At 37.6% G+C, this 26,304-nt stretch overlaps 1 protein-coding gene across 1 annotated transcript; it reads right to left on the bottom strand.

Annotated features, from left to right (window-relative positions):
- Positions 1-3,224: 3,224 nt before the first annotated feature.
- Positions 3,225-26,089, bottom strand: TFDP2 (transcription factor Dp-2 (E2F dimerization partner 2); the record flags this gene model as incomplete). Its single annotated transcript, XM_010084930.1, has 10 exons — positions 3,225-3,734; positions 4,643-4,748; positions 10,010-10,176; positions 13,333-13,484; positions 15,133-15,201; positions 17,474-17,620; positions 18,167-18,329; positions 19,662-19,709; positions 22,156-22,277; positions 25,986-26,089. Coding segments are annotated over 10 exons (1,253 nt in total), but the record flags the coding sequence as incomplete, so codon positions are not given.
- Positions 26,090-26,304: the final 215 nt, after the last annotated feature.

The raw sequence follows: 26,304 nt of genomic DNA, 5'->3' as shown, positions 1-26,304 counted from the left end.
GAAAAATGCTGTCTCCCACTCATATTTTTTAAATCTAGTTTGTGGTGCTGACAAGTTTTGCTAAATCAAATTTAAATTTTTCAAGCACCATAAAGTAAGTCCAGAAATAAAGCTGTTTACTGCAATATATAAAAAACCATTTACACACAGGATGATATTGCTTGCAGCCAAGTGCCTTCTGAATGTATAACCAAGAAGTAGTGTTCCAGGACACAGAAACACATCACACACGAAAAGTTAAATGTTAACTTTGTCTTATAAGAGATACCATCTAGTACCTGTTGCTACTTGTTTCATATTAGTGAATGTCAAGGATATTGCAAGAGACTGGAGAAGATTACAGTAGCTGAACAGAAAATGGGAAAACCAGTCTTACTAATGAACATTTTATTCTGGAAAGTATCTGCTGCTGGCTTCCACAGGGAGGGAAGGGCCTGCATGTTGAAGCAACTGAGCACAACTACTGCCATGAGGTTAGTGGGAGCTGTGTGGCTGCTTAATATTCTCAGTCCCCTTGTTACTCAGAATTGCTCAGAGCTCAATTCAGATGCAACAGCTGCATTTTGTGAGGTCCTGCATTTACCTGTTCTGTTTTGTGGGTGGTTTTTTTTTTATGTCAGCTAAGATCAACAGGAATGATTGAGAGGCTTGCCTGAGATCATACACAAGTGACTGCAGCTGGGTAAGGCCCAAAATTCTCCTAGTTCCCAGACTTCAGTGTAACCACAAGACCGCAGTGCTTTAGTTGAACTTCATCCTCAACTGGAACTTGGCACAAAGAATCCCAAAGAAAGAATTTCCTTTTGAAGTATCTTCTAAATGTTCTAACTTGTTTTGTCCTTTGTATTCCACTAGTTCAGGAAAAATAACTTTTAAAGCCTTGGTTCAACTGTCTAAGTAAATGCTATGTGCTCCTAGAGTTTTTTTAATTTTCTTTTTCAAAGTTGATAGCTTGAAGTTTGCCAGAATGCAAGTGGCTGTGCAGTCTGCTGCTTTGAAGTACATGAACATCAATGGAAGGAAGATACCGCAAAAAAATCTTCCTCCTGTAAAGCAGAAAGCACACTGACTGCTAATAAAATACATTCCATTTCTGGGCAGGAAGCCTTTCTTTGCCAGGTTCTTATAGTTCAAAGTGCTCCTCTTCAGTAATTGTTTAGACACAAAATCATGAGTGGGAAATGTGAAGAAGTGTAAAGGTAAATGTGCTCCTAATGTCTGGGGGAGTGAGGGGGGATAAAAACTTAAGAAAATGTATCAGGGGTATCTTTGATCTGCCTTCTCCAATGAAAGCTGACTGACAGGACAGTTTTGGAAAAAACAATGGGTTTTTAAGAATAAAAGCAATTATCTGTTTAAATGTCATTCATGAAGCTGACAATTCCATAGCAATGTGCCTGGAGTCTCTGTTACCTTCTCCTCTTATTTCAAAAGTGAGCCACCTCAGCCAAGTGCATGGACTCTCTCAGCGAGAACATTGTTTTGTATTTGTAAAGCTTTTCTTCCTATAGAGGTAGTGTTACAGATTTGGTTGAAGTGAGGTGGTGTAAATCCCTCAGTCTGCTGTTGCCTGTGAGGCATGAGCACAGGACAGTCTTAACAGTCTTGCCCAGAGGGTGAATAACATGATAGGCATATAAGAATTCTTTTAATTTGTGCATTTGCAACTCATTTGTGTAAGCTTAGATAGCTCTACTTGCTGAGTCAAGAGCTATACCTATAAATAATGGTGCTGCTCTAACTGTACCTCAAATGCAGGAGTTTGAACTATCTGTGAAAGACTTCTAGCTGGATGCTTTAATTGTTAATGCAAACATGCTGTGTGCTTGTATGCTCCTTGCAGTTTTACCTGTCCTGTATGTAGCTAGTAGTGCGCTAACTCCTGTACAACAGCCAGGTAGCTTTTTAGCTGGAGCCCCAGTTTATCTATCTCACTAGCTCAGGCTTGGTGCTTTTGGATCTCGCTGGTGTGAGTGCAGGTTTGTCTGTAAAATATGATGTGGACATAGCCCACACACACTGTGCCAGAGTGACAGCAGTCCAGGGATACAGTTTGCTGCTGTTGCTCAAGCAAATAACAGAATCACAAGCTGCCTAATCTCACCACTACATAACAGAGGCAATGTCCTTGAGCTCTGACAGCTAATACACCAGTACTTAGACCCAGGTCAACTATTTACATACAGTAGAAAAACTAAAAAGAAGTAACCCTATTTTAAACTGGATTTACCTAATTAAAAATAGCTAACTTCGAGACTAGTTAAAATACTGTATGTTATGATACCATGGGAAGAGTACATCTACAGTGTATTTTGCTCTGTTATTCAAAGTGTTTTTGTAAAGGTCTTTGTGATTGGATGTGATGTTGCCTATAGAACACGGAGGCTCCTGTTGCAAGTCTAACTAAACAGTTCAAATGGGATTCATATTGTGTAACTTTAGCCACAAATTATTTTAAGAAGTGGTTTGATGCTACTGTTTTTCAAAGGTGCATCACAGTGAGTGCAACAGAAGTTCATTTTAAGAAAGTTAGTCTGATATCGTAGTCCAAGCTGTCTAGAATGCAAAACATGAAATGATGTACTGTTGAAATTTAATTTTCTTCCTAAGAACCTCAACCTATGACTTCAAAAGTTATGTGACCTGCCCACCCTGAATTTGAAAATACTGCCTTGAAAACATGCTGCCTGAGATCCTTAACATAGAGGCCTTTTAAAAAAAACAACCCATATGCTATAAAATCAAAGGGATTATAAAGTTAGAACAGTAAAGGAGAAGCTATATTGGATAACTATAGTCTAGAAATACGGTCTTTTAACTTTTTTCCTTGAAAAAAGCTGGTGCAGAGAACACCGCTGTTTTATCCTGACTGTTTAATAATGGCTAAGAATAATCAGTTATTTATAATAAATTAGGTCTGCAGTATAAATGAACATATGAACCTTTCAAAAAAGACATACTAACGTTTCTTTTAGAGTATCTACAATGGATTTAAACTATTTTGATTCAATTAATCACTTGCAATTTATATTACTTTGAGAATCTTCTATACAGCAAATTGAACATAAAAAAGCAAACATTCTAGCAGCCCCTTTTCCCTAGAACAATTTTCAATTTAAATAGCTAGTTTAGCGCGTTTGTGCACGCTCTCCCCCTTTTTCTAAAGGTAGCACAGCCAAAAGACAATGCAAGAATATGGCATTTGTTGACTGACTCTGTTTTCTCCATCTGGTAAAGATAAGGGGAAGACAGACTTGAGACAGAATGTCCCAAAATGGAAAATGTGCACTTGATGTTTAGTTTGCCCAATATCCAGGGACTTTGTTCTTTTCCTTGGTTATAGTTTATAAAAAACCACTTTGCTGTGTCTCTGCATGTCACTCTGTGTTCAGTTACAAACAGTTTTCAGTTTCAGCTGTGGATGAATTTGTTTTGAAGCTTCCATTTTGCTTCACTGAACACAGTGCAAACCAAGGGAAGAAACTTAAGTAAAATCCAAAGAGGAGCTCCCATTAAGAATATTCGAGCAGCACTTTGTATATTCTGTTTTCCACTGTCCTTATTCTGGGGAGGAAGAATCCTCATCTTCATCTTCATCATTGAATGAGCATGGAGTTTCTCCCCGTGATTCAGAGTAGCGTGATGTTGCAGCGCTGGACTGTTGACTGCTAGGGTCAAGAAACTGCCCAGTTGCTAAGGCCACTTCAGCATCCAAACACAACCCTGGATTCTCACTATCAAAACAACAGAAATGTTGAAGTTTAGAGGATTTCTCATGAAGTTTTAAGCTTTCTTTTGGGACTCAGCTTTTCCTTTAGTTAAAGAAATGCTACCAACAAGTTAAAATCCAAAAGGTTTATATTAAACATAGCTAATCGATATGAAAACTGCTAAAATATTGGGAAGTTGCATAAAAAAGATCATTGGGTGGCTTTTTCTTTCATAACCAACTACTAGAATTATTCAAGCTGAAGAAAGCTTAAAAAATAAGAAATTTATCACAGTTTTGTCAATACACAGAAATGTTTGCAATGTGAAATTAACCTGTTAAATGCCATGAGGAAGAACCTGCTCCATAATCATCCCTCCTTCCATTTTTTTAAGGTACAGGTAACCTCCAAGCAAAGTATAGTTGTTGAGGTTTTTTTTTGGATGGGGTTTTTGCTGTTGTTGGTTTTTTGTTTGGTTGTTGGTTTTTAATTTAAAATTGTGATTAGACTTTGTGGACTAAACTTCTTTCATGAGAGCTTAAGCAGCAGTGCACTTAGACACAAAGGTTCTTTTGTATTCTTCAGAAGTATTATCAGGCTTTTTCCACATGTAATTATCTACTTGTAGTCCATGCCCAGGCAAGAATTTAAGGTTAGTCAGGAAAACTCTGTCCTTACAGTAAGGGCCTGAAAGTGATTGTTCTTTTGAAACAGATACAAAATAGCTAGTATGTTCAAAATTCAAAGCATGTTGATTTGACCTTTCAAACAGAATTATCAAGGAAGACAGAGTAAGAGACTTTCACAATCAAAAACCAACCATAATAGAAAGCATCTAATTTCCTTCATGTAAATGGTATGAAATAGTGAGGTTACTGAAAGTATCACAAGCATGTATCTCTATCCTTGAATAAATAAAATATTTTGTTTACCTTGATTTAGCATCAGAAGTGCCTCCTGCTACCTCTAAATGTGAAACTGCTTGTGCTGAACTTGAAAGTAACCCTTGGTTTACCCATGAAAATCCTGCAGACATATCTAGAAGAAAGCATAATTGTATTTATGATAGTTACTTAATTTTTTTCCTCCTTTTATAATCTATTATTTTCTATGCTTACCAAACATCTGTTCTGTACAGCACGATAACAGTAAAATGGGATTGTACTATTTATATTTAATCTAGAATTGTTCTATAGGAGCAGGTAAGAGGAATAACTAAATGTGTTTGTTACATATGCTTTCTCATGTGTCCTTCTGTGTTCTTGTTAAGCTTTGGCTCCTTGAGATGTGACAGTGTACTGCCTAGCACAGGGACTGTTTTAAGCAGGTTGTCACAACTACATAAATTGTCTCACCATCCACTGGGATTCACAAGCTACCTTGTTTTATGCTGTAGAGACTTGTTAGCAGTGAGGTGTTTAAATAACGTTATAAAGTAAGGCCAGCAAGGTTGATGTTCCTGCCAACAGTGTATTTGGAACATGACAGAAAACATTCAAAGTGGCAGCTTTAGGGTGATCTGTGAGTACACAACAGATGAGAATAGTTGAATGTGGACATAGCTGGATGGCTTTCATTAAGATTGCCCTAAATGCAGGTTCATTTTTTTTTATGGAGAACGTGTTCTGACAGTCTCATCCTGTCTTTGCAGGAGGAGGCTGAACCATTTGGAATGACTGCATTGTATTTAGATTAATAAAGGGGATTAGAGATGTATCACAGTGTTGTTTCCTGGTCTTTTGAAGGGGTGTACCTGTGCTTACATGCTTACTATTCCAGAAGAATAACAAGTCACTGCTAGTAATCTTGTGTTTTAGTAACATTTTGGGATAATAGCTAGTTAGCTTTTCTTTTTGAAGAGCAAGGTGAAGGAAAGATGGATTTTACATAGAAGGCAGAAAGAAGGTTCACAAGATGCATATCACTGCCTTGTACTTTCATTGCCTTATATTTCTAAAGTCTGTTTTCCAGTGGGCCCTGAGGAGCCAGGGAAAAGAGGAACTTAGTGAAAGCTGTGGAGTTTAAGAAGCCATTTTCTGTCTGGAAAGGGCTGGTAAAATACAAGTATGCCTACAATGAGAAGACTTACTACTAGCAGAGTAGATAAATTACTAATAGCTACAGTTATGAACCAGGGAAAGCAGCTTGGAAGAAGCTTCCCAAGCTGGTACAGTCTAGGAATGGCATCTTTATTATGAACTAGGCATATCTTGCAGGAGATAGATTTGGTAGAAATTTGTACTTTACACGAGAAGGTTCTACAGGAATACCCTCAACAGCCTTTTGTAGTTAATGCAAAGTGAAAGTACTGCATATCATTATTGTTGATAGCTGAACAAACTCATTCGTTCAGTGGGTACTCTTGTCTCTTGAGTTCCAACTCCAGCACATTGTCCACTCAAGGCTTGTTCTGCAGGTAGATAGATCCCAGAACACTTCATGCAGAGAAAGTGGTGTCATCTAGAGGTCCTAAACTGCACCACTTTCTTTGCCTGCTGCCTTAGTGGGATGTGTACAAGTGAGATGGTGTTACTACAAGTATTAGTACCTCAGGATTTTTATTGCCTGCTTTTTTTATCTGTAATCTCCTTTCTAGGAGTGAGGACTCAACTGACAAAGGCAGGACTTGGTTTTGCATTAACTGCCTGTAGTCTATGCCTGGCTTAAAATGCAGAGGACGTTACTTTGGATATGGTTCTCCAAGAGTTTCTGCTTGTCTCAACCAGTGGCATATTTCTGTTTATCCAGCAATCTTATTTCCTCCTTTACACTTGAACTGTTCTGGTTTGAGCCCCAAGCTAGACAGTTCTACATGCTAAATTGTCAGAAACTCCTCTGCCTGATAAAAAGCCTGCAGTTTGGTATCCTGAACCTGCTCGTGAAGAGGGCAGAGGAAAGTGTGTCAAAATGAAGAAATGGGCAGCAATGTGTAATTAGGATTGTGACCCTGGGATGCCATCTTAAGCAGGTGCAAGTGTTGTGTTAGAAATAACATTGCTCCTTCCATAGTAAGAAGCTGGAAAGTATGCTGGTCAGAGTGCAGTCTGTTGTATGTCCATCTCTTTTTCTGGATTACGATTTAGCTAAGCGCAACACTTCAATGTAAATTTTTACTGTAAGTTATGGTTAAGCTGCTGTATCCTCTACTCTTGCTCTCTTTTGAGAAACAAGAAAAATTAAGGTCAAATCATGTGAGTTTTAGAAGTTTGGATCAATTATGACAATTGAGCAACAGAAGAATGTGTTACAAACATTGCTGAAGATGTACATAATATTTTTCTTTATGGTATTAATATGCCTTAGCTTCTGCTGATTTCAGTGGCAGCCAGACACCTGAGGATCACACCAATATGTATTAAAAAAAAACCAATACATTTTTGCTAAAACATCATGGAACATATGGAAAACCTACAAGACATTACTTTTATAAAATTTGAGCACTCGAAGAATGGCTAAAACACATGATCCTCCTGCAAAGAAAATACACTAATAAGGTTTTGATGCACACAACATCAGTTCAGCAGTTCCAAACAAATTATTGGGCATGTTTAATGCAACTAGAAGTTACTTTTTTTTTTTTTTTTTTTTTTAAAGCTGAGATGGTCCAAGTTTTTTTTGACAATTTTAAATTTCTTTTATGGAACTGGTTTAGACTTTGATTCTTCCAACTGTTTCTCCAGTCCTATTAGCAAACATTATGATACAAACTATTGTTAGGGTTTGGAAGTCAGTAATTATCTGAAAAAAAGATGGCCAGGCTAAGGTCAAACTAACATTGTATGGGAAATGACTTACCTACTTAGACATATTAGAACAGGACTGGTTTCTACAGCAGTTGAGTTCATGGAGTCAGCTAGTGTGGGAGAATTTTAATCTTGATTGTAATAAACTTAGTGAATAAATAAGAGACCTTGATTTGCTTTTCTTGTACAGTAGTAATTGAAGCCAACATTCTTGAAAGTGCCATCATGAGAGCTATGGAAGGAACCACGAATTCTAAAAACCAGCGATTAGCCTTCCATTTCACTACTCTTGCAGTGTAAGAAACAATGTCTAAAGACTCTACTATGCAATTCATACTCTTAACTGTAGATTTGTGTTGTGTAATTAAGCAGCAAGCAACAGATAGAAGAAACCTTTTAAAAATGTTCATACTCTAATAACAACACTTCTGGACTAATTTTTTCAGAGGTTGAAACGGCTGAATGCAGCCCATATCTGGGCCCATTACTTGCCTCAATGCACTTTGAGTAAAAAATAAAATCAATATATTTCTTATGATTAAAATTCTACATAGGTTTCTGGGTGCTGGTCTACTACTAGGGAAATAACCAAATCACAACATCATTTAAGAATATGCAATCGTAGAATCAGTTGTTTTTTCTGTTTAGTTTCCTTGAAACAGAGCACTACTTGTTTCTTACTTGCACAGGAACATCACAACTGTTCTGCCTTTAATGCTTTCAATAAAAATGTCCACTAGCAGCACATTGGGGTGACTGAGTTTTTCCAAAAGGAACTAAAATTAACTACTAATCACTAGTTTAGACATGTAGTTTTACTGCTTAATCTTTAAAAGCTGGTTTTACTCAATAAATAGTGTAATGACACAGATTTTTTTCAAATCTGAAGAATCCCTATTCTCTGAAGATAAATTAATGCAGGTTTAAGTTGAAATAGAAATTTTAGTTTGCTCCTTGATACATGGGAGCAATTAAGTAAGAAGACTGCAACATTATTAAAAGATGTGGGTTTTGCTCCTTGCCCCTTTTCCACCTTGGGGGTAAAATCATGTGGTAAATAATTTTTAGTTGAATGAACTTGCAAGGAACAAATCAACATGTCTTTCAACTTCTCTTTTTGGCATGAGAGCAGCCTTATAAAGACTCAGTGTGTAATTTCAAAATTGACCAAAATTAAAATATGAAATCTTAGTTTTAAAACCCACAGGACAAGGGGACCAGCAAAACACAAACAAGTGTTGAGAAACATAAGCACACTCGATCTAGTTTGAAATGTTAAGCCATTTAAAATGTCCAAATTTTAGTGAATGTCACTGAATTCTAATTTATATCCAGCAGTGCTTTGACATCATACATTTTAAGAAACTGTTTAATTCGTAATTCTCTCACATAGTAAAATCAAGAATACAAAGCCACGTTCAGCTTCCTGACTACCTAACCATATTTTTCTTAGCAAAACAAAATAGCATAATAGCATTTTTAATATAAAGCCCGCATTTAAAAGATCCTGACATGAAGATTAAATGTTGCCAACAGAACAGAATGAACTTGAGGAAAATTTTTAAAAAATTAAGTCAACTACTGTAATTCAAACAAGACCAAAGCCTTAAAAATGATGGTCTGTTTAGAGTAATTCATTGGGTAAGACTTCCTTTACAGATGAAGTCCCTCCAGAAACTTGAGAAAATGTTGGGCTAAGTTTAAGCTTTGGGTGGGGCAAGAAGAATGCAGTCTGACAATAACTAAAGGAAGTGATTACAGATTTTAGCAGGTCTAGTGCAGTGATGCAATGCTGAAGATAATGTAGGTTTGAGTCTATTTAAATGTGGCCTGTTCAAACAGTATGACTAGGGGAGGTAAAAGCCTCTGCCTGGGACACCTGTCCTGGAGCTCTCCGGAGTCTCTATTTAGAGAAGCTCTGTTCTCAGATGGCATGTGCTGAGTGCAGGTGCCAAGTGTTTTATCTAAGTATTGCTGGTTTATATGTTAAGTAAGTGTGGAAATTACTGGACACAGGAGGGCCTACCATCCATGTACTGAGAGTACACTGAGCATGTGTCTATGTGGACAGAGATACAGAGAATTCTTAGCAGAGCTCAAGAACCTCAGGGAAGTGAAGTGGAAATGCAATTGGGTCACATATGGACAATACTCAACCAGTTCAAGATGCGCTTTTTCTTTCCTTTTCCTCCTCAACTTGGGAAGAGCTGCCTTTTTCCAGTTGGCTCCTCCCCACATCCACAGTTATTTAAAATGAATACTAACTCCTGAAAATCTGTTCTTGGTGTCAATTTAGTTATTTAAGAAATAATTTCTTCATAATGCAGCTCATTCAGAAGTTTGTTGTTACAAATCAGTGTGAAATAAGCTCACAGGACAACTACGATAAACCTTCCAAAATTAACTGTAAAACAACTCATTTATAGTACCTACCCTGCTAGCTCCCATGTCACTTCAAATGTTGCATACCTATATAGGTTAATATCATTCAATTTGCAGCGGTTAACTGTTACAAATTTGATCAGGAACAGTATTTAGAAGTTTCATCTAACTTACCTGTGATGTAGCCTTCTAAAGCTTTTGGCACCAGTGACTTTGCAATTCTTAGGTCCTCAGCTGAACATTTGCCTGCCTCAAGCCCAAAGGACATTCCCATTCTCTTCAGCACCTCACTGTCATCATGGATCTCAAAAGTGTTATCGAAATTAAAGAGGTATTCAAATCTGCATGTAAAAAGTCAAAGTGAGATGGTTTTAAAAAGAACACAGCTTTGCTTTTTTTTTTGCCTATTCTTCCCCCTTTTTTTTTTGGTATGCACTGAGTTAAGTGTCTAGATTGTTCATTATCTGTAAAGAATTTCACCACTGCAGGAAGAAAGTCTGTAATTTTCTACCTCATTAAACAGACTGAAAGGGGAAGAGGGAGGCCTTACTAAACTTGAACCTTCACTTGTATTAAATCCAATACCTCTAAAGGTCACCTGCAGCTCTGTCACCAAAATAACTATTTTGGTTTTGCTTCTTTTACATTTCACTTTCTGTTCTAATGTGCAACGCTCCTCCTGTGAACTGACCTATTTACCTTGGTATAATTTTGCTTTTTTGGATGCATTTGTACGCAGCTAGCAAAGCAGTCTGTTCGGAGTCCTGTATGTTCACAGCCTGCCATTACTGCTGCAGGACTCTCAAAATGTTTTTCATTGCATATAAAAGTGGAAATAGTGATATAAACTTAAGACAGCTTTAAGAAAAGTAGGGGCATCTAGACTGGCCTTATGCTATGATCACAAGCTGTTAAAAGTCTGGACAGCACTGACCCAGGGATTACAATATAAGGCTAGTTTCCAGTGCCTCATTTTCTGATGAGAAAACAAACCTTTATCCCTGGAAAAGTGACTCATCCATGAGATGCAGTCTTTAAAAGCTAACTCACTGCTGGGTCTTGTATTAGCTCTCCAAGCTCATGTCATGTGGATTTTCTTGCTGGTTTTTTTAATAGTCATTTTGTTATACCCATCCAGTAAGTTTGGAAAAGTAATGTCTTGGTACCTATACACAAAATTTTCATCTAGTAATAGGTGTAATTGTCAGTTACAGACATAATTTCTTTTGTGACATGTATGGTATTACTTGTAAAACCTACTGTTTATGCAGCTATATTTATTTAAGTGTAACCACATTAAAAGGGAAAATAAGATGTGTCACTATACCTTTATTTTTTTTCCTGCTACCTAGACTGGTGCAGCTAAAGTCATGTAACTATGTTTACACAAACAGGGGATGGGAGACCAGTGTCACACCAAGTTAGTACCAGCAAGCTTTGTAGTAACTAGGTAATAACTGAATTCAGCTTTTATGGTAGAGGCTTAAAGCTGTGTTTATTGATAGCTGTGTATTTCTCCTCCCATGTGTTGTGGTCAAACACTGTATGTCAGAAAGAAGCATAAGTCCTTTTTTCCCCCACAAGTTTCCAAACAAAAGACCTTACACTAATATTTCTCCAGTATAGTTTCTAGCAACCTGTGGTGTCTGACATAGGAAGGCCCTACACTTCTACCTTTGCTATTAATAGCTATTTGAGGATTTTATTTCAGGGACTTGACATGACTCCTTTTTGAGCTTAAGTGAACTTTTGGCATGAACATCAAATGCTAAGATCTGCTAGACTAACTGTTACTTTTTGTCTAAAACCTGTCACCTGGTATCTTTTCTTAATGTCTCTTAGTTGTAACTTTAATAGCAACTGTGTACAGCTTTTCTCTTTGCACATTCCCCACATCATCCATGATTTTACAGACACCTGTGAATCTACTGTCCCCTCTTTCCTAGGCCAAAGAGTCCATCTGTTCCTCCTGTGAAAGCCTTTTCACTGCTTCATTCATTGTTTCTGCCCTCCTGTGTCTCCTGGTTATGCTATGCTTCTACCAAGAACAAGAGAGCAATAGTATTCCAGATATAAAAGCACTATACACATCTAGTTTTACATTGTATTCCTTACTGTTTTTCCTAGTAATTCCCTGCATTATTTTGGCCATTATTGAGAAATCAAGTTTTGTTCTCATAGAATGATCTACTGGGCTGCCATCTTCTCATTCAGTGCTAAAAGCTAGGTCCAGAGGCGAATACTGTATATTCAAGTGCAGATTTGATCAACAGTGAATTTAATCTGGATTTTCTGCTCTCGTAGGCAATTCTTCCTCTAAGGGTACAAGAGTTTATATGCTACATGTTTTCTCTAATGTATAGCATTGTATCAGTTTAATCTGACAACTTCAAAGTAGTAGTGCTGAAGTTTCAGTATAAAATCTTTTAACTTTTGAACGACTTGTAACCTAGATACAAAGCACAGTTTAATGCAGTAAGAACTGTATAGTATGCCTATAAAATAAGGGTATAGTTAAATCAATATTAATCCTAAAATTCCTAACTTGCTGAACTGCAGTGCTGATGAGAGTATTCCAGAAGTTTTGTCACAGAGTTTATTTGACTTCAGTCCAATTTTCTACAAAAATTCAACTTTCAATAGTATTGTTCTCTGCACATTGGTGCTTAGGTTACTAGAGACCGTCTGTCTTTGCTGTATGTTAATTGACTTGAATTTCAATACAGATTTGTATACCACAGAGTGAAATCTGTAATCTACAGTATTAAAGCAAAGCCAGCCATTTTCAGCTAATAAACTAGCTGTGATCTGATTAACAGTTAACATAACAGTACCTCATATTTTCAGCCATATTTTTACAGGATGAAGAGCAAAAGTACACAGAAGTACGTAAGTGGAAGATTTTCAGATTATTAATATGAGTGCAGCTATAGCCGTTTGCTTAGACAGACAGTATTTCAAATTTATAATTTCCTCCCTTTTTTTCCTTCAAAGAGCTAGATGCAACCTTCTTGCTATTAAAAGACACTATCAAAATTGTCATTATCACCTCTAGGATGTTACTTTTGTGTTACATAGACCACCTTGTGTGTCTGACGAAATACATTTATGGCATATTAGGACTAGGAACTCAGAAGCACTACCACATGGCTTCATTAAAAGCTAGGGCTGTCCTCGTATATAATTTGATTCAGTTATTTCTCCTGTGCAGTGAATGCTCTTTGAAATGTGAGTCTGAAGTGCCTTTTACAACAGTGCAAGCCAGCCTGTTTTAACTAGTGGTTGTAAAGCAATGTTGATAAACGTATTCCTATTACTTCCTGCGGTTGCACTAAGTATTAAAAAAAACCCCACAACACCCGCCCTGAGGTGACAGTAGCAAATTTAAATACATATTTACTTTTAGTAAACTATAAACATGTATCTTATTTGGTCAAAGAAAAATTCCAGTGCACAAAGAAAATAAAATTGTAAAAATTGATTCCATAAACACTCACTTATCAGTTGATATGCTGCAGTCTATGACTGTTCTTTTGCTAGTGTTGACTATTAGGAAAGGCAGCTGTATTGTTGAGTTCAAAGCTGGAGGGCCTTGATTTTGTTGTTCATTTTGCTGATTTCTTTGTACCAAGTTTTTGAATGCTATTTGCTGTAGAAAGAAATAAAAAATTATCACTGACAATAAAAAACATCAATGTTTCCAGTAAGTGGAACTTCATAGGTCTTATTTACCATCTCTCAATACCTCCAGTAATTTTCTGTCAAAAAGTTAAGTTGTGACCTGACTTCCTCTTTGCACTAGTGAGGATCACCAGGAACAGAATTTAAACACAAATTTTCCACACATATCCTAAAGACTATGCCCCCCTTACAATCCCTGGAGAAAAAAACTAGAAAGGCGCAATAAGGCTTGGTAGAGAATGCTTCCCCTTCCTTTTGAAAAGGCACTGGAGTCAGAGGTGTTCTCTGTTATTTTACCTTAATTACCTCAGATTAGGAGCTAGTTACACTGAAACAAAAGTTAACAGAGTTTACAGCATTCCTCCACTTCCCATGATCTATAGTCTCTTCCCCTTCTCATCCATCACTCTTTTTTCCCTCTTAAGAGTGAGTTTTGAAATTTTCCTCTGAAAGTTCTTAAACAGGTGCCATTCATGACACTACTCACTCTCTGCTGAATTATTATATCTGACTGCCTATGTGTGAAAATGTGTGGTTTTAGGAAATGTTATTTGAGGGATCAGAAGTCAGCGTACTTACCCACTTTGAGGCAGTACTTATTCCACTTAAGGGGAAGATGGATAGACAGAATCCCAAAGGACTGGTAAACCGTTTGACAATGAACCACAATCAAGGAAATAATGACAGCTGTAGATACTAAGGGAGTGCAACTCTTGTCATTTTCAGACTAACAGTTAAGCCTAAGTTGCCTTATTTTCACCAGGATAATTTCATGTTACTCTTGGAGAAACTGCTAATTTATTAAGTCAGACAGATAGAACCAGAATCGTGCCCTAAGTAGAGAAACAGTTTTTGGTGATGAAAAAAGGAGAAGCATCAGGTATTTAAAAGGTTCAGCGCATATCTAATCACATCAAAATTATATCAATACAGTTGTACCAGGAAAAAAATATAGCCTTAGTGCCTGTAACCTCATAAAAAAAGATGATTGCCTTTAAATTACTGAAAGTCTGCACAGACCAAAAACACTTAAGAATGCTCATAACTGTATTTAGGAAATGTTACTTTATAAGCAAAGGTGTATTTGAAATGTATATCTGCAATCAAAGCCAAAACTCAAGTCATCCCAAAGGTGCATGTCAGAATGTAAAAGAGCTGGATTCACCAGCCTGCCACTCTTAGGACCCAGAAATGTCTGTCTCCCCCACAATAACTCTATGCATTTACACAAGTTCAGTTGTAAATTTCATAGCTTAGAATCAAAGATAAATTTTACAATAAGAACTACTTGGAGAAGGTAACTCTTGGGAGACCTGGAGTCAACAAAGGGGACTCATGCGTTGTTCCCATTCCCACTAACGCTGACAAAGCTTCCACAGAACACTTGCAAAAGCTTGTGGCACGCAGATGCAGCGTGCTGTTCTACAATAGGTAAAAATGAACCAGAAAGTGAGGGTAAGAAGTCCCTAACTAGAATCCAGAAAGGTCACAAGCATGAAACTTTTCCCCCTAGTATATCATAGCTGCTAAATAAATCTAGAAAGAACTTCAGAAGTCCTAACATGTCAGATTTGCACTTGATAATTTCATTTATAGAAAAAAACAATTAAATATACCTGCAGCAGCAGTTCTTGTAGTTGAGCTCGCTTCTGTTTTATCCTTTCAATCCGCTTCTGTTTTTCTATCTTAAAATATAAATGTATCAAGATATTTACTTGGTTATCTTGTCTGTTCCATTGTACCAAACTGTAGCTTCAGAGCTACATCAGTGTGCTAGCACCATTGCAAAAATCCATACCTTCTTTGTAAATGGTGGTGAATTCCATGGCATGGTAAGTAAATTGCAAAAGTCTTTTCAGCCCTACCCATTTGCCATGTATTTTCTTATTTTTCAAATAGACTAATCACATAGTCACGAGTTTCTCCATGTTCTGACAAACTAATTTCTTTCTTTGTCAACAATTTTAACTCCAGTAAAGAATCCATTATTATAAGAGACTGTATTACAAGACACCCATTCCTCCTCTTTTTTTTATTGTGCACTGAGTGCTGATTAGCATCAAATTAAACACTTGCTTGAAGGGATTCTTTGGGTTTTCTCTTCTTCCTGCCCTCCAGCTACAAGCAACTGGACATAAATGTGTGGAGACTGGGCTCAGGATCATCACCTGCATCTTTCCAGTGACCGCCACTTGTTGTTTGGACTACGCTTTTGGGACTTGATTAAACTAACAAGATTTCAGCAACAAAAAGGAGGTAGAGGTGACATTTTCTACATGAGCACAGAATCCATTTCTTGCAACAGTTCTGTCAATGCCAGCTTATGGGGTGAAGCTATCTTCAACCTAAGCATGCAGTGTGTGGGGCAGCAATAGTACTGGATGCCTACTGACACTGCAGATAAAACCAACGCTACTTTAAGTAGTGCTCTGGGGCAACACTGAAGAATTGGACAGTAGTCATCATGTCTGAAAGGTATTTTTCTCATCATCCTGTTGGTGCCAGCACTGTATTGCTGCTCCCCAAAATATTAAACCCTTATATTACCTTTTCATTCAACCACTAAAACTAAATGATGCAGTCTTGTAAAACTTAGCTGGCCTAAACCCCCCTATTTTATTAACAATGTTGGTTTGTGGTGGTTCCCCCTTGCGCATTTTAATGTTTAAAATGCTTCATTCAGAGCACAGTAGATGACTCTGAAAACCAATAAACAGTACAGATATAATTTAGACATGGTTTCTATATAACAAGCTTTTTGTACTGATTTCTCATTTTTGTACTGATAATCTTATCATGGAATTATACTGTAAGAAGAGTTGGCACTTTATACGACTAATTCTAATTTTCACACCATGAAAATGCAGCTTTATTTTCTATTATTTTCTAGTATGTTAACTTGGCTTCCGTCTTGTGCAAATATAAATAGATCCTGAAACAGTGAATAGCATATGACTATTGTAGATGACACAATGAAATTCAAGTTCCATAATCTGTAAAAATGACCTATACTGAAGATAATGCATTCACATGAAAGTGTGTAAAATGTAGATTTATCCATTTTTTTAAAAAAAAGAATCCTGGAGTATAATGATTGAGCATATGTATACTCTATGCGTGGATGTATCTTCTAAGTTGCTGCCGTGGATAAGGATATTAAAAGCTTTTTTGTCACCAAATCTAGAAAGATAATTGATGTAAATGAACCTGCACAAAAAAATTGTTCCATACTGGACAGGCATCCCACCCACCTTTTAAGATATTTTATGTCACAAGTATCACAGATGTAACACATACTGAGATGTATTTGCAGACAGTCATTACAGCACTCTGCAGTGAATACCGTAACTTGTGCTTTTTATTTATAGAACATTTGGCCTGAAGGACAAGCAGCGTTTGTGCATATAAATTCTGGCATCCCTGCAAAAACATGGTAACTCTTAGCCTGCTGGAAAAATAATGGAAATAACCAATAAGTACAACTTCATTTTTTTCCTTGATAGTTCATAACTAGTATTTGACATCCTAGCAGGAATTGTTTTTCAATTTAATTTTCTTTGAATGGCATTTCCAAGTAGAGACATTAATAGAAAATTGGTCTCCTTTTAAATGTATACCATTGTGTAAGCATAACTGCACCATAAATTCTTTGACTTCTGGATAATTCAGGCTACTACAGACTTTAATCTTAACAGTAATCCCTGATTTAATCAATGTCCATTTTTGTAAGGGAAGCAGGGTTTTTTTAAACTTCATGTAATGTTTACTAAATAAAACTGAACTAGGCATACATAAACATGTCCTTTACAACTTTTGATATTTGCATAAACTGATTTTCATAGTGTGCAAGAATCAAAACCAATCAGGTTCAAGTTGAGAAAAAAACCCTCTTCTAAAGAGCAGCTCCATTGTCACAACCTGTGAACTATACAGAATTTTCCATCTACCTCACTTTACCTCTAGATTCTGACATTCCTGAGCTGAGTTTGTAGGGAGGCCAATCCATCTGATTTCCTTCTTCTCCTTTGAAATTATGTTCATTGCCATCAAGACATTAAGGGCATCATAAACTCTCCGTCTAATATTTTTCTGATCGTAAGCCTGCTAAGAAGACAATACAGCATTAATTACAACAGAAGAATTTAAAAAGGATAAAAAAGATTGAACACAGCCTTCATAGGTATGTAGAAGAGAAAAAGCCAAAATAACAGTTCAAGTCAGAGTGGTATTAAAACACGATGCCTTCATCTGTGCTACTGCTTGGATATCACGTGAGCAGGTTTGGTGGCAAATGGAAGCACCAGGCCTGCTTGAAGCCTCTGTGCAGCAAATTCCCATCACGGCAAGTCTGCTGCAGTTGAAAAGCCTGACCAGACCACATATGGTGGGTACAAGAGTGGCCTTTTTTTAAAGATAGTTCTGTTGGCAGACTTCCCTATTTTGTTTATAATTCAGAGGAAGTTCAAGTCTTAATTTTAATTCTATATTCTGAAATTTCAGACGGTAAGTCTTTGTATTTGGTAAGCAGTTAAGTAAGTGAAGGAAAACAGGGAGTGTGGCAGGACAGTGCAGAAACAGAAGGGACAGAATTCCATGACACACTAGACAATTTTGTAGTGGTATAAAAAATTTCAACACATATTTGCTTACCGAGTCTGTAGCTAGGTGGCTGTTAGAATTTGTGAATTCTGATACCAGCTCATCAGCGACTTCGTTGTATGAAGTTGTTCCTTTACGTTGAACTTTTTCACATACTTTCATTGAAAAATGCCTCAGACCCTTCCCATTTTTATCTCCTTTTTTGCTTCTCTTACTGGAATGAGAAGAGTAATTATTTTAACACATGGAATGTTAATAAGCTAATGTGATACACAGAAAAAGGTCAACCTTTTGCAACAGGAATCAGGACTCATGACATTATAAATGTCATGAAAATTAAACTGTTCTGCTTTTTGGATCAGTTTCTTGTTTCTTACAAGTTGGCAAAAAAAGTACACTGGAGCCCTTTCCCCTTTCTTGGTGATTTCTACATCGATACTATATTTGAACACATTACTGGGCAGATGCTATAAAAACTGGATTTGTAGTTCCTCTCCAGGTAGTTTCACAAAAGAGCAACCAAAAAAAGGGAGAAAACCTCACAGGGTGTTCATGTGCCTGGAAGCCAGATTTACAGGGAACTCCCATGTTTGTGCTTAAAATAGCAAGGCTCAGACATCCCTGTTTACTACAGCAGAAGATACCGTAATTCTCCTAATGACCACGTTTAACATTTGTGCCTCCATAGTTAAGACTGAGATACAAGAATCTCCTTTGTAGAGGGTAAGTACATAGTCATGGGTTTTTATGGTGCCAAATTAATAACTGGCAACTGTAAGAGTTATTTGCCATTCATTTTCTCCCTCCAGAAAAGCATGAGCTTAGATAACAGTACTGGAAAAAACAGGAGCAATTGGTTTTATCACACAAGCTGGATTTGGATGCATATTTCAACAGAAGTAGTTAAAAAGCTCAGCTGTGTGTTTTTGGTTTTTAATTACAGTTTTACCAGTTGGTTTGATAACATGTTTCAAGGAGGTCTATTATTTTACAGAGAAAGGCCTAGTTCTGTTAACGGTAACAACCTAAGGAAAATATTAAAATGCAAGAATGCTTTTTAAAGTTTTGAATGTATTTAAGAAAACAGAACACTGGAAAGAAGGACAGAAGAAAAGGCAAGAGTGGAAAGAAACACCGTAACATTTAAGAAAACCCCAACAATCCTAGTCCCTATGCAGTTATTTGAGTAACCCCTGATAAATAAGCAAATAAAACCACCCTGAATGCATTCAAAGAAGTTTTGGAAGCAAAGAAAAAGCTCATCTGTTTACAAGTATTTGTCACATTGAAAACTACAATAATCCTATTTCTGAAGATGTGCTGTGTTTGTTTTTCACAACTCCCAGTATCATCTGTAACAGCAAATGTATTTATCAGGAAGAGAAATTAATTGTAACTACAAGGGGTAACATACAACATAGCTTTTACGTGTGTGAGTGAAAACTGATGAAAGTGGGAACTGGACACCCATCTCTCTGAAGGGCAGATCTGAAGATGTAAAGCAGGTATGACCATATACACAGAATGTATCTTCAGTAATACTCACCCTTCTGAAAAATCCGCTTCTATAAATTCTCGAGTCCGCTTTCTGTCCCTATGAAAAGACAATGCAAAATTAGATTAAAATAATGTTATCTATTTAGACCAACAAATTCAGCGTATTTCGTGCCCAGCTGGGTACTAATGTTTGCTGTTACGTGTTTACTGAAAGGGGAAAATAGCATACATGCACAACTTGACAGCATTTGAGACACAGTGCTTAGGACTTAAGAGGTTGTCTAAGCTCATTGCCAGGCAAGTTCTATTCACAATTTTGCCATGCTTTGCCCATATGATTGTAGGGAAGTCACTTCGTCTGGAACTATAGGAAGTGCTGATGGGAGCTAGATAACCAAATGTCATCAAAAAGGAGAAGCCGGGCTCCTCTAAAAATTCCTATTTAAAATTTCCCCATGTGTAAGTAAAATGCCTTTAAACAGTGCAACACAAGATTTATCTTATATTTTCAGGACATCGAATGTTTTTGTGTCAAACATTAAACACATTCATATTAGAGCTGATGCATACAGAGCTGATGAGAGATACTCTGAAGAAGTAGACATGAATTTTACACAGGAGTAGCAGTCACCAATCATTGCCAACTTTCTTACAGTTTTGTTTATTACCTACAGCAAGCAGGCTTCAGAAGCTGTATTCCAAACTTGTCTTTTATTCTTCCAGCTGATAGAACGCACGGTGCTGGAGAACTATCAGTAAAGTATTTCGTGTTGTTACCCTGCAGTTTCAAAACCAGGGCTCACAGCAGATACTCACGCAGATAAAATCCTGACAGTGTTGCAAAGGGAGCTGAACAAGAGTGATGGATTTGAAGACTTGTGCCATGAGAGCCTGCATATATTTGTTTGTGCCATCCGGAACCCATCAGTAGATGTCTTCCTCGGCAGTGACAGCCGGACGTCTGTCTTTGGCAATCCCTGTCCATGGTGCTTAACTGCTCCTGCTGTGTGACTCAGGGGCTGGCTGCAGCAGAGCCATGGCAGGGGCTGGAACAGCAGTGACCCAAGAGCTGTCCCCTGGTCTGTAAGCCATGCTGACGGAGGCTGTATGGAGCCCTGAGAATGAATATGCTCTTGTCTCATTTGATTTGGGAAACAATTTGGAACCTCTGAAGAGGAGTAAACAACAGGGAAAGCAAGGAGTCTGGACTTAGAATCCTCTGGAACAGTCTTCAGCAAGGGCTCACCACTTAGGCTCAGCAACGCCACAGACCCTTCCCTACCTTTGTTCTTCAGTTGAAAATATGGACTATCGTAGGGACTTCTACAGGGTTGAATATCGATTATCCAGTCTGGAGAATATCTTGCTCCTTTCTTTCAGCAAAACAATAGTTATGCTCATTGGAAATACTGTGCCTAGACATTGACAGTATACAAACAGAAGGATGGTGCTTCTCCTTCTGAATGTTGGTGGTGGTGATTAATGCACTGCAACTGGGTTTCTCTCTGGGAATCTGCATCACCTGGGTTTGGAGGAAGCTTAAGAAAGCTAGAGGGCATTGATTCTCTGGTTTAGCAAGCTGTGAACAGACACTACAGTGTTTCCCTCCTCTAGGTACTGAAAGAGCTTCTGCCTGGCCTCCACATTTCACAAAATTTGCAGAAACAAAGTAATCTTTGACAGCTCCTTTTTCAAATAAAATCAGAACTAAGTGGATTCAAAGGGTATTTGAGGAGAGATAAATACATAATCAGCAGAAAAGTCCAGCTTAAAAACTGCTCAGCTGGGCATGCAGTGTATTGACTGTATGGTGATAATATTGCAACTGGGAAGTACAAGCCTATAACAGTCCTTGCTTACAGCATAGAATGAAGGAAGTCAAGGTACAACCATTACACTCTCATTTCTGCCATGTCCTAGACACTCCATGTTCCCACCTCTAAAGCTGGAAAGGTACAACTGACATCCATCACCTGTTTAGAAAAATTAACCCAGATACAGAAATAAATTACTTTTTAATTTTCAGAGGCAAAGCACTACATCTGTCTCGAGACAGGTAAGCTCAGCAGGTTATGTTACTCTGGAGTACCTCAGAACCCCATGAAAACTTGTTGCTGCTGTAAAACATTAATAAAAATACCAGATTGATTACATTCACAATTTTCCATTAGCGTTTTATTCTTAAATGCCTCTTGAAGTGTTTTTGACAGTCTCTGCCCCTTTTGGCACCTGCTGGTATGAACTTACGAAAAAAAATAAAGGCTTCTTTGAACAGGACTCATGAATTTGTGACTCTCCATTTTCACAAAGAAACAGACGCTGCCATAACACAAAATTAAAACAGACAGTGAAGTGACCAAGTCCTTTTGCTTCCACGTTCACATGCTCCAGCCATCAAAAGTGAGTAACAGGCTAAAGAGCTTACGCCTTTTAGTTGTGCAAGAACTAGAAGCTGTCATCCAGCATATAGATAAAACAGTATAGATAAAGGAAAAAAATCACAACAGATCCTCAAACATCTTTAAATAAAACAAAAATCTTACCCTGGGACCCAACCAGATGCTTCTGTTATGTGTGTCTCTGTGACCATTGTTGGAGCTGGGTTATATGGACTCCCAATCAGAACGCTCCCTGAATTAGTCAGTCTTTGTGATGTGCTTATGATCTATGAAATTAAGAAGTAAAAAACACAGCTCTCTCTAAGAAAACAGAGGTTATCACAGCCTAAAATTCATACTAAGCATAGTACTAAGAAAAAAATAATAATTCCATACGAGATGCAAGCTGCAGTCAAAATACACAGAAGAGGTGTCATCAGAAGATCTTCATATGTGAAAGTAATTACAATGCCATTAAGTTTTCTACTAATTGTACCATATTACTGTATTCATATGGACACGATCTAGACAAACAGAAATAATTAGTAGGTATGGCAGATAGGATCTGTATCTATATACATCGAATTGTTTCTTTGAGAGTACATCTAGGCAATTTCTTGATCACTGTAATCAATAAAGCCTCCTTTCCAATGGATTTGTCTCTTGCAATTGTCTGTCTTTGGTACCAGAGACAATCTGAGCTGCATGCAAAGTATTCCCTGCATTCACAAGATCTCAAGGCATTCCAGAAAGCTAATAATACAACATTGCACCTATGGAATTGAATGTAAAGTCTACACACTACAGACAGAATTTACATTTACTCAAACCTGGTGAAATGGTATGTACAATGGGTGTCAACACTAAGCCACTTGATCTCAACTTCTAAATTGCATCTAAGTTCATTCTTCAAAGTAGATCACCAGAAGAATGTAAATAGTATTTAAAAAATGAAACACTATTAATTAGTTAATTTTTAAAAATAAAATACATGTTAAATTATTTTGATTCCAGTATGGTAAGATTCATACTCATTCAAGCTTTTTGGACAATGCTTTTTACTCATGTACCTTATTTTGCCTTTTTTAACTTTAATCCATTTGTTAGTGATATTTTGAGTACCTACTGTATTCAGCTTTGTGACTTCCTTTACTACTTAACTTACCCAACACGTATGTAAGTATATGGCAGATACTTCATTTGGTATCCATCAATATTGTTTAAACAAGTAGAAAAAATGGTATTTGAAGAACTTCCCATTTCCTTAGCTCACTGAGCATTACTTCACATCCCTCCTGACACCACACCATGATTGCATGTATGTATTTTTCATCTTAAAGACATAAATTTATCTTATTTATTTTTGCAAGTGTATAGCTTGACAGAAACAAGTAAAACCAGGAATTTAGGAAAACCAAACCACAGGTGCAAGTTATCAACTGGTTGATACGAGAGAACACGAGATCCCTGGCCAGCTGCTTTACACACTGCACACAGGCACAGGAAAGGTATTGACTTTTATCCACTTACTGCTACATTGGCTTAAAGTCAGAAACATTTTGTGATAGAATGATTAATTTTTAAAAGCTTGCTTAAGTTCAGCACTGGTGTAACACCAGTATGTAAGTGAGAATCCGTAGTGCAGTATTTCAATTAAACATCAATCCAATCCAGTAACTTTGTCTATCAGTTTCTTGCAACGCTATAAATAAAGTTTATTTGCTGTAAGCATATGGCAGACACATGCCAGGGAGAAATTATTTTAAATATTTTGCATACTGAAATGCTTTCACCACCTTCCACCCTCCCTGAGGTTTCACACTGCTCTGCTGAGGTCTTGTAAATCACAGATCAGATGTGTCATACAGGAATATTTTGTGCCCAATCTCCTAATTTTCTTGTGACAACCACTATAATAAACTGAGGTGGCAAAACCATCTTTGGGTGTTTCCAAGAGCTGTCCCGTACTTTTCTATCCCCTGGTGCCACCTCGTGGAGGCAGACACCAGCAGCATGCTCTCCCCAGAACCCCTGCCCACAGCAGGCAGGCAGGCAGCTCGGGTAGTGCCCTGTCTGATGGGCGCTTACAGGTGGGAGTTGCACAAGCACAAACTCCACCTGTCTACGGCTTATTGATAAAGCTGCAAGTTCTTGGATGCAGGGACACAGCTGTCACGTGTACGCAAACCAGTGCTATTTCAGTGTCACTTTTAAATTTACTATTGAATGTTTGCTTTCACAAAAAATGTTACACAAATTATTTTAAAAGGACTAATTCCATCTTAACAGAGAACATTTTTCCAGCATGCCTGAAGTAGTCACGTAAATTCACTGCATAGCATAAAACACAAAACTTCACCCTAATTTAGCAAACAGAGCATCTGTAGGATGTGTTAAATCCCTGTAATTAAGCACTAACATTTTATCAGTAATCCTTCTGCTGTTAAATTTACACCTACAGACTGAATCTAAAGAAACTGTAACAGTCACCTGTACAGAAGACTCCAGCCCACAAATTGTGCCGGTTTGATTGTTTGCACAGCCGTACCCGCGGGGCTTCAGACCAATAGCCCACTCTGGTGATCCTGGGGGGTGTGTACTGGTTTTTTTTTCAGCCACAAGGGCTGTACCCTACAGTGGTTAAATAAAGCCAAAAACCCCTCCTGGCAGCAGGATGTTGCTAACCCAGGTGAGATGCCAAAGGAGTGCGAACATTCCCACTAGTAAGAACTTGTGAGCATTCTTCTTTAAATGGCCTGGGACACAACACAGCCAGATGTTTTAGGAGGCCTGTGTTAATAGCCAATAAGAAAATGTTTTCTGAATATAGATCTATCCTGGTAATGAAAAAAAATTAAAAAAATTAAAAGTAAAATAATAAAAAAATTAAAGAAAATAAAATGTGTGTCTCACACCACGCAGTAGCTTTTGCAACTTCTACCTGCTATAGAACCTAAACTGTAACTAGGGTTAATTTAAACCAAAAGCAGGATCTTTAGAAGTCACTTGTAAGAGCAAGAACTGCATTAACTGACTGCTCTCTCCTGTTCTTGGCTATTATATATTGCACCCGCAAAACACATCTTTTGCTCTTCCAGTGAAATGCTACTACAGGGCACATGGTCTAGCAATACTTGTGTCAGTACTGATGCACTGAGGAACACTGTTCTCTGGTAGCCTCTCTAGTCCTGTGGCTTGCTGCCAATGGACAGCTCTGCACAGTGGAATGCAGCCCGGGGGGGCCTGGATGTAACACTTGTGCCCCTCTCTCCAACCGGAATAAAAGCCATTGCAGAACAGTAATAACTGCTGATGTGAAAAAGACCCAACACAATCATAAAACACATCAAATGGTTCTTGTACTTGGGCTAAGTGCTTGGCAAGTAGGCATCAGGTTACTACAAACAGTTCACTGTATTGCCTATTTAGTTCTTTGGCCACCAGAAAACTGAAAATTTGTCTCACAACCAGATCCAAAATCCCTGAAACAGCAATATGCTCTGATATAAAGTTATCATCAACAGTAAAAGACAGTTTTAAGAGTAGTTTCAACAAGTTAAATTTCCAGCAACACATCCAAGACATTTAGTCTTTGGCAATGCTGGAGGTTTACCGGTAAGAACACGACTCAAAATACTCAGAGAGTATCAACAGCATTCTTAGTTATTTTTTTAATACACTTTTGAGCAATAGTTAAAATGTCAGCTGGTAAAGTTGTTTCAATTTCCATTCAAAGCCAGGAAGATAGATCCCCTAAGGTCACACACAAGATCACCGTTGGGAGTGGCAATTCGGGCGGGCCAAGCCTGCTGTACCCACATACCATCACCTTTCCATCCAGGTGGGGCACTTTAGCAGCTTTTGCAGAGTTGAGGCAGGAAGCTGCAAGTTCCTAGCACTGTTCACATCTTTGTTTTTCATGTTTGCATATTACATCAACAGGAAATCACGCAGCTAGTCACAAAAGTTAGCATTACCTGACTTGCAAAACTTACCATTTGAGGTCCAACGTTCACATTGATTGGTCCTAAGGTTTTTGGCAAAATCTTAGCTGGGGTGTTGGTGCTGGAAACTGGCAATGTGATTATTGAAATATTACCTAAAAAGGGCAGGAAAAAGACAGTCTTAAGTTACTTCCTTAGTAACCTACGAATAACATTTTGGCAAATTCTCACATCATTTTAATGCTTTGGAATCAGTATAGCTTTTTTGTCTCGTACGCTGCAAACACACCCTCACATAACAGCCTCCAGACATTTTAGCAGATGTCACAAGAACACCTCACAAAACTACTTCTTCACTCTCGTACCTTTA

The sequence above is a fragment of the Pterocles gutturalis genome, unplaced genomic scaffold (genome assembly GCF_000699245.1).
Source record: "Pterocles gutturalis isolate BGI_N339 unplaced genomic scaffold, ASM69924v1 scaffold20250, whole genome shotgun sequence".
Taxonomy (NCBI): domain Eukaryota; kingdom Metazoa; phylum Chordata; class Aves; order Pterocliformes; family Pteroclidae; genus Pterocles; species Pterocles gutturalis.
The sequence above is the reverse complement of the archived record's forward strand: the minus strand, read 5'-3'. Positions and strand labels throughout refer to the sequence as shown.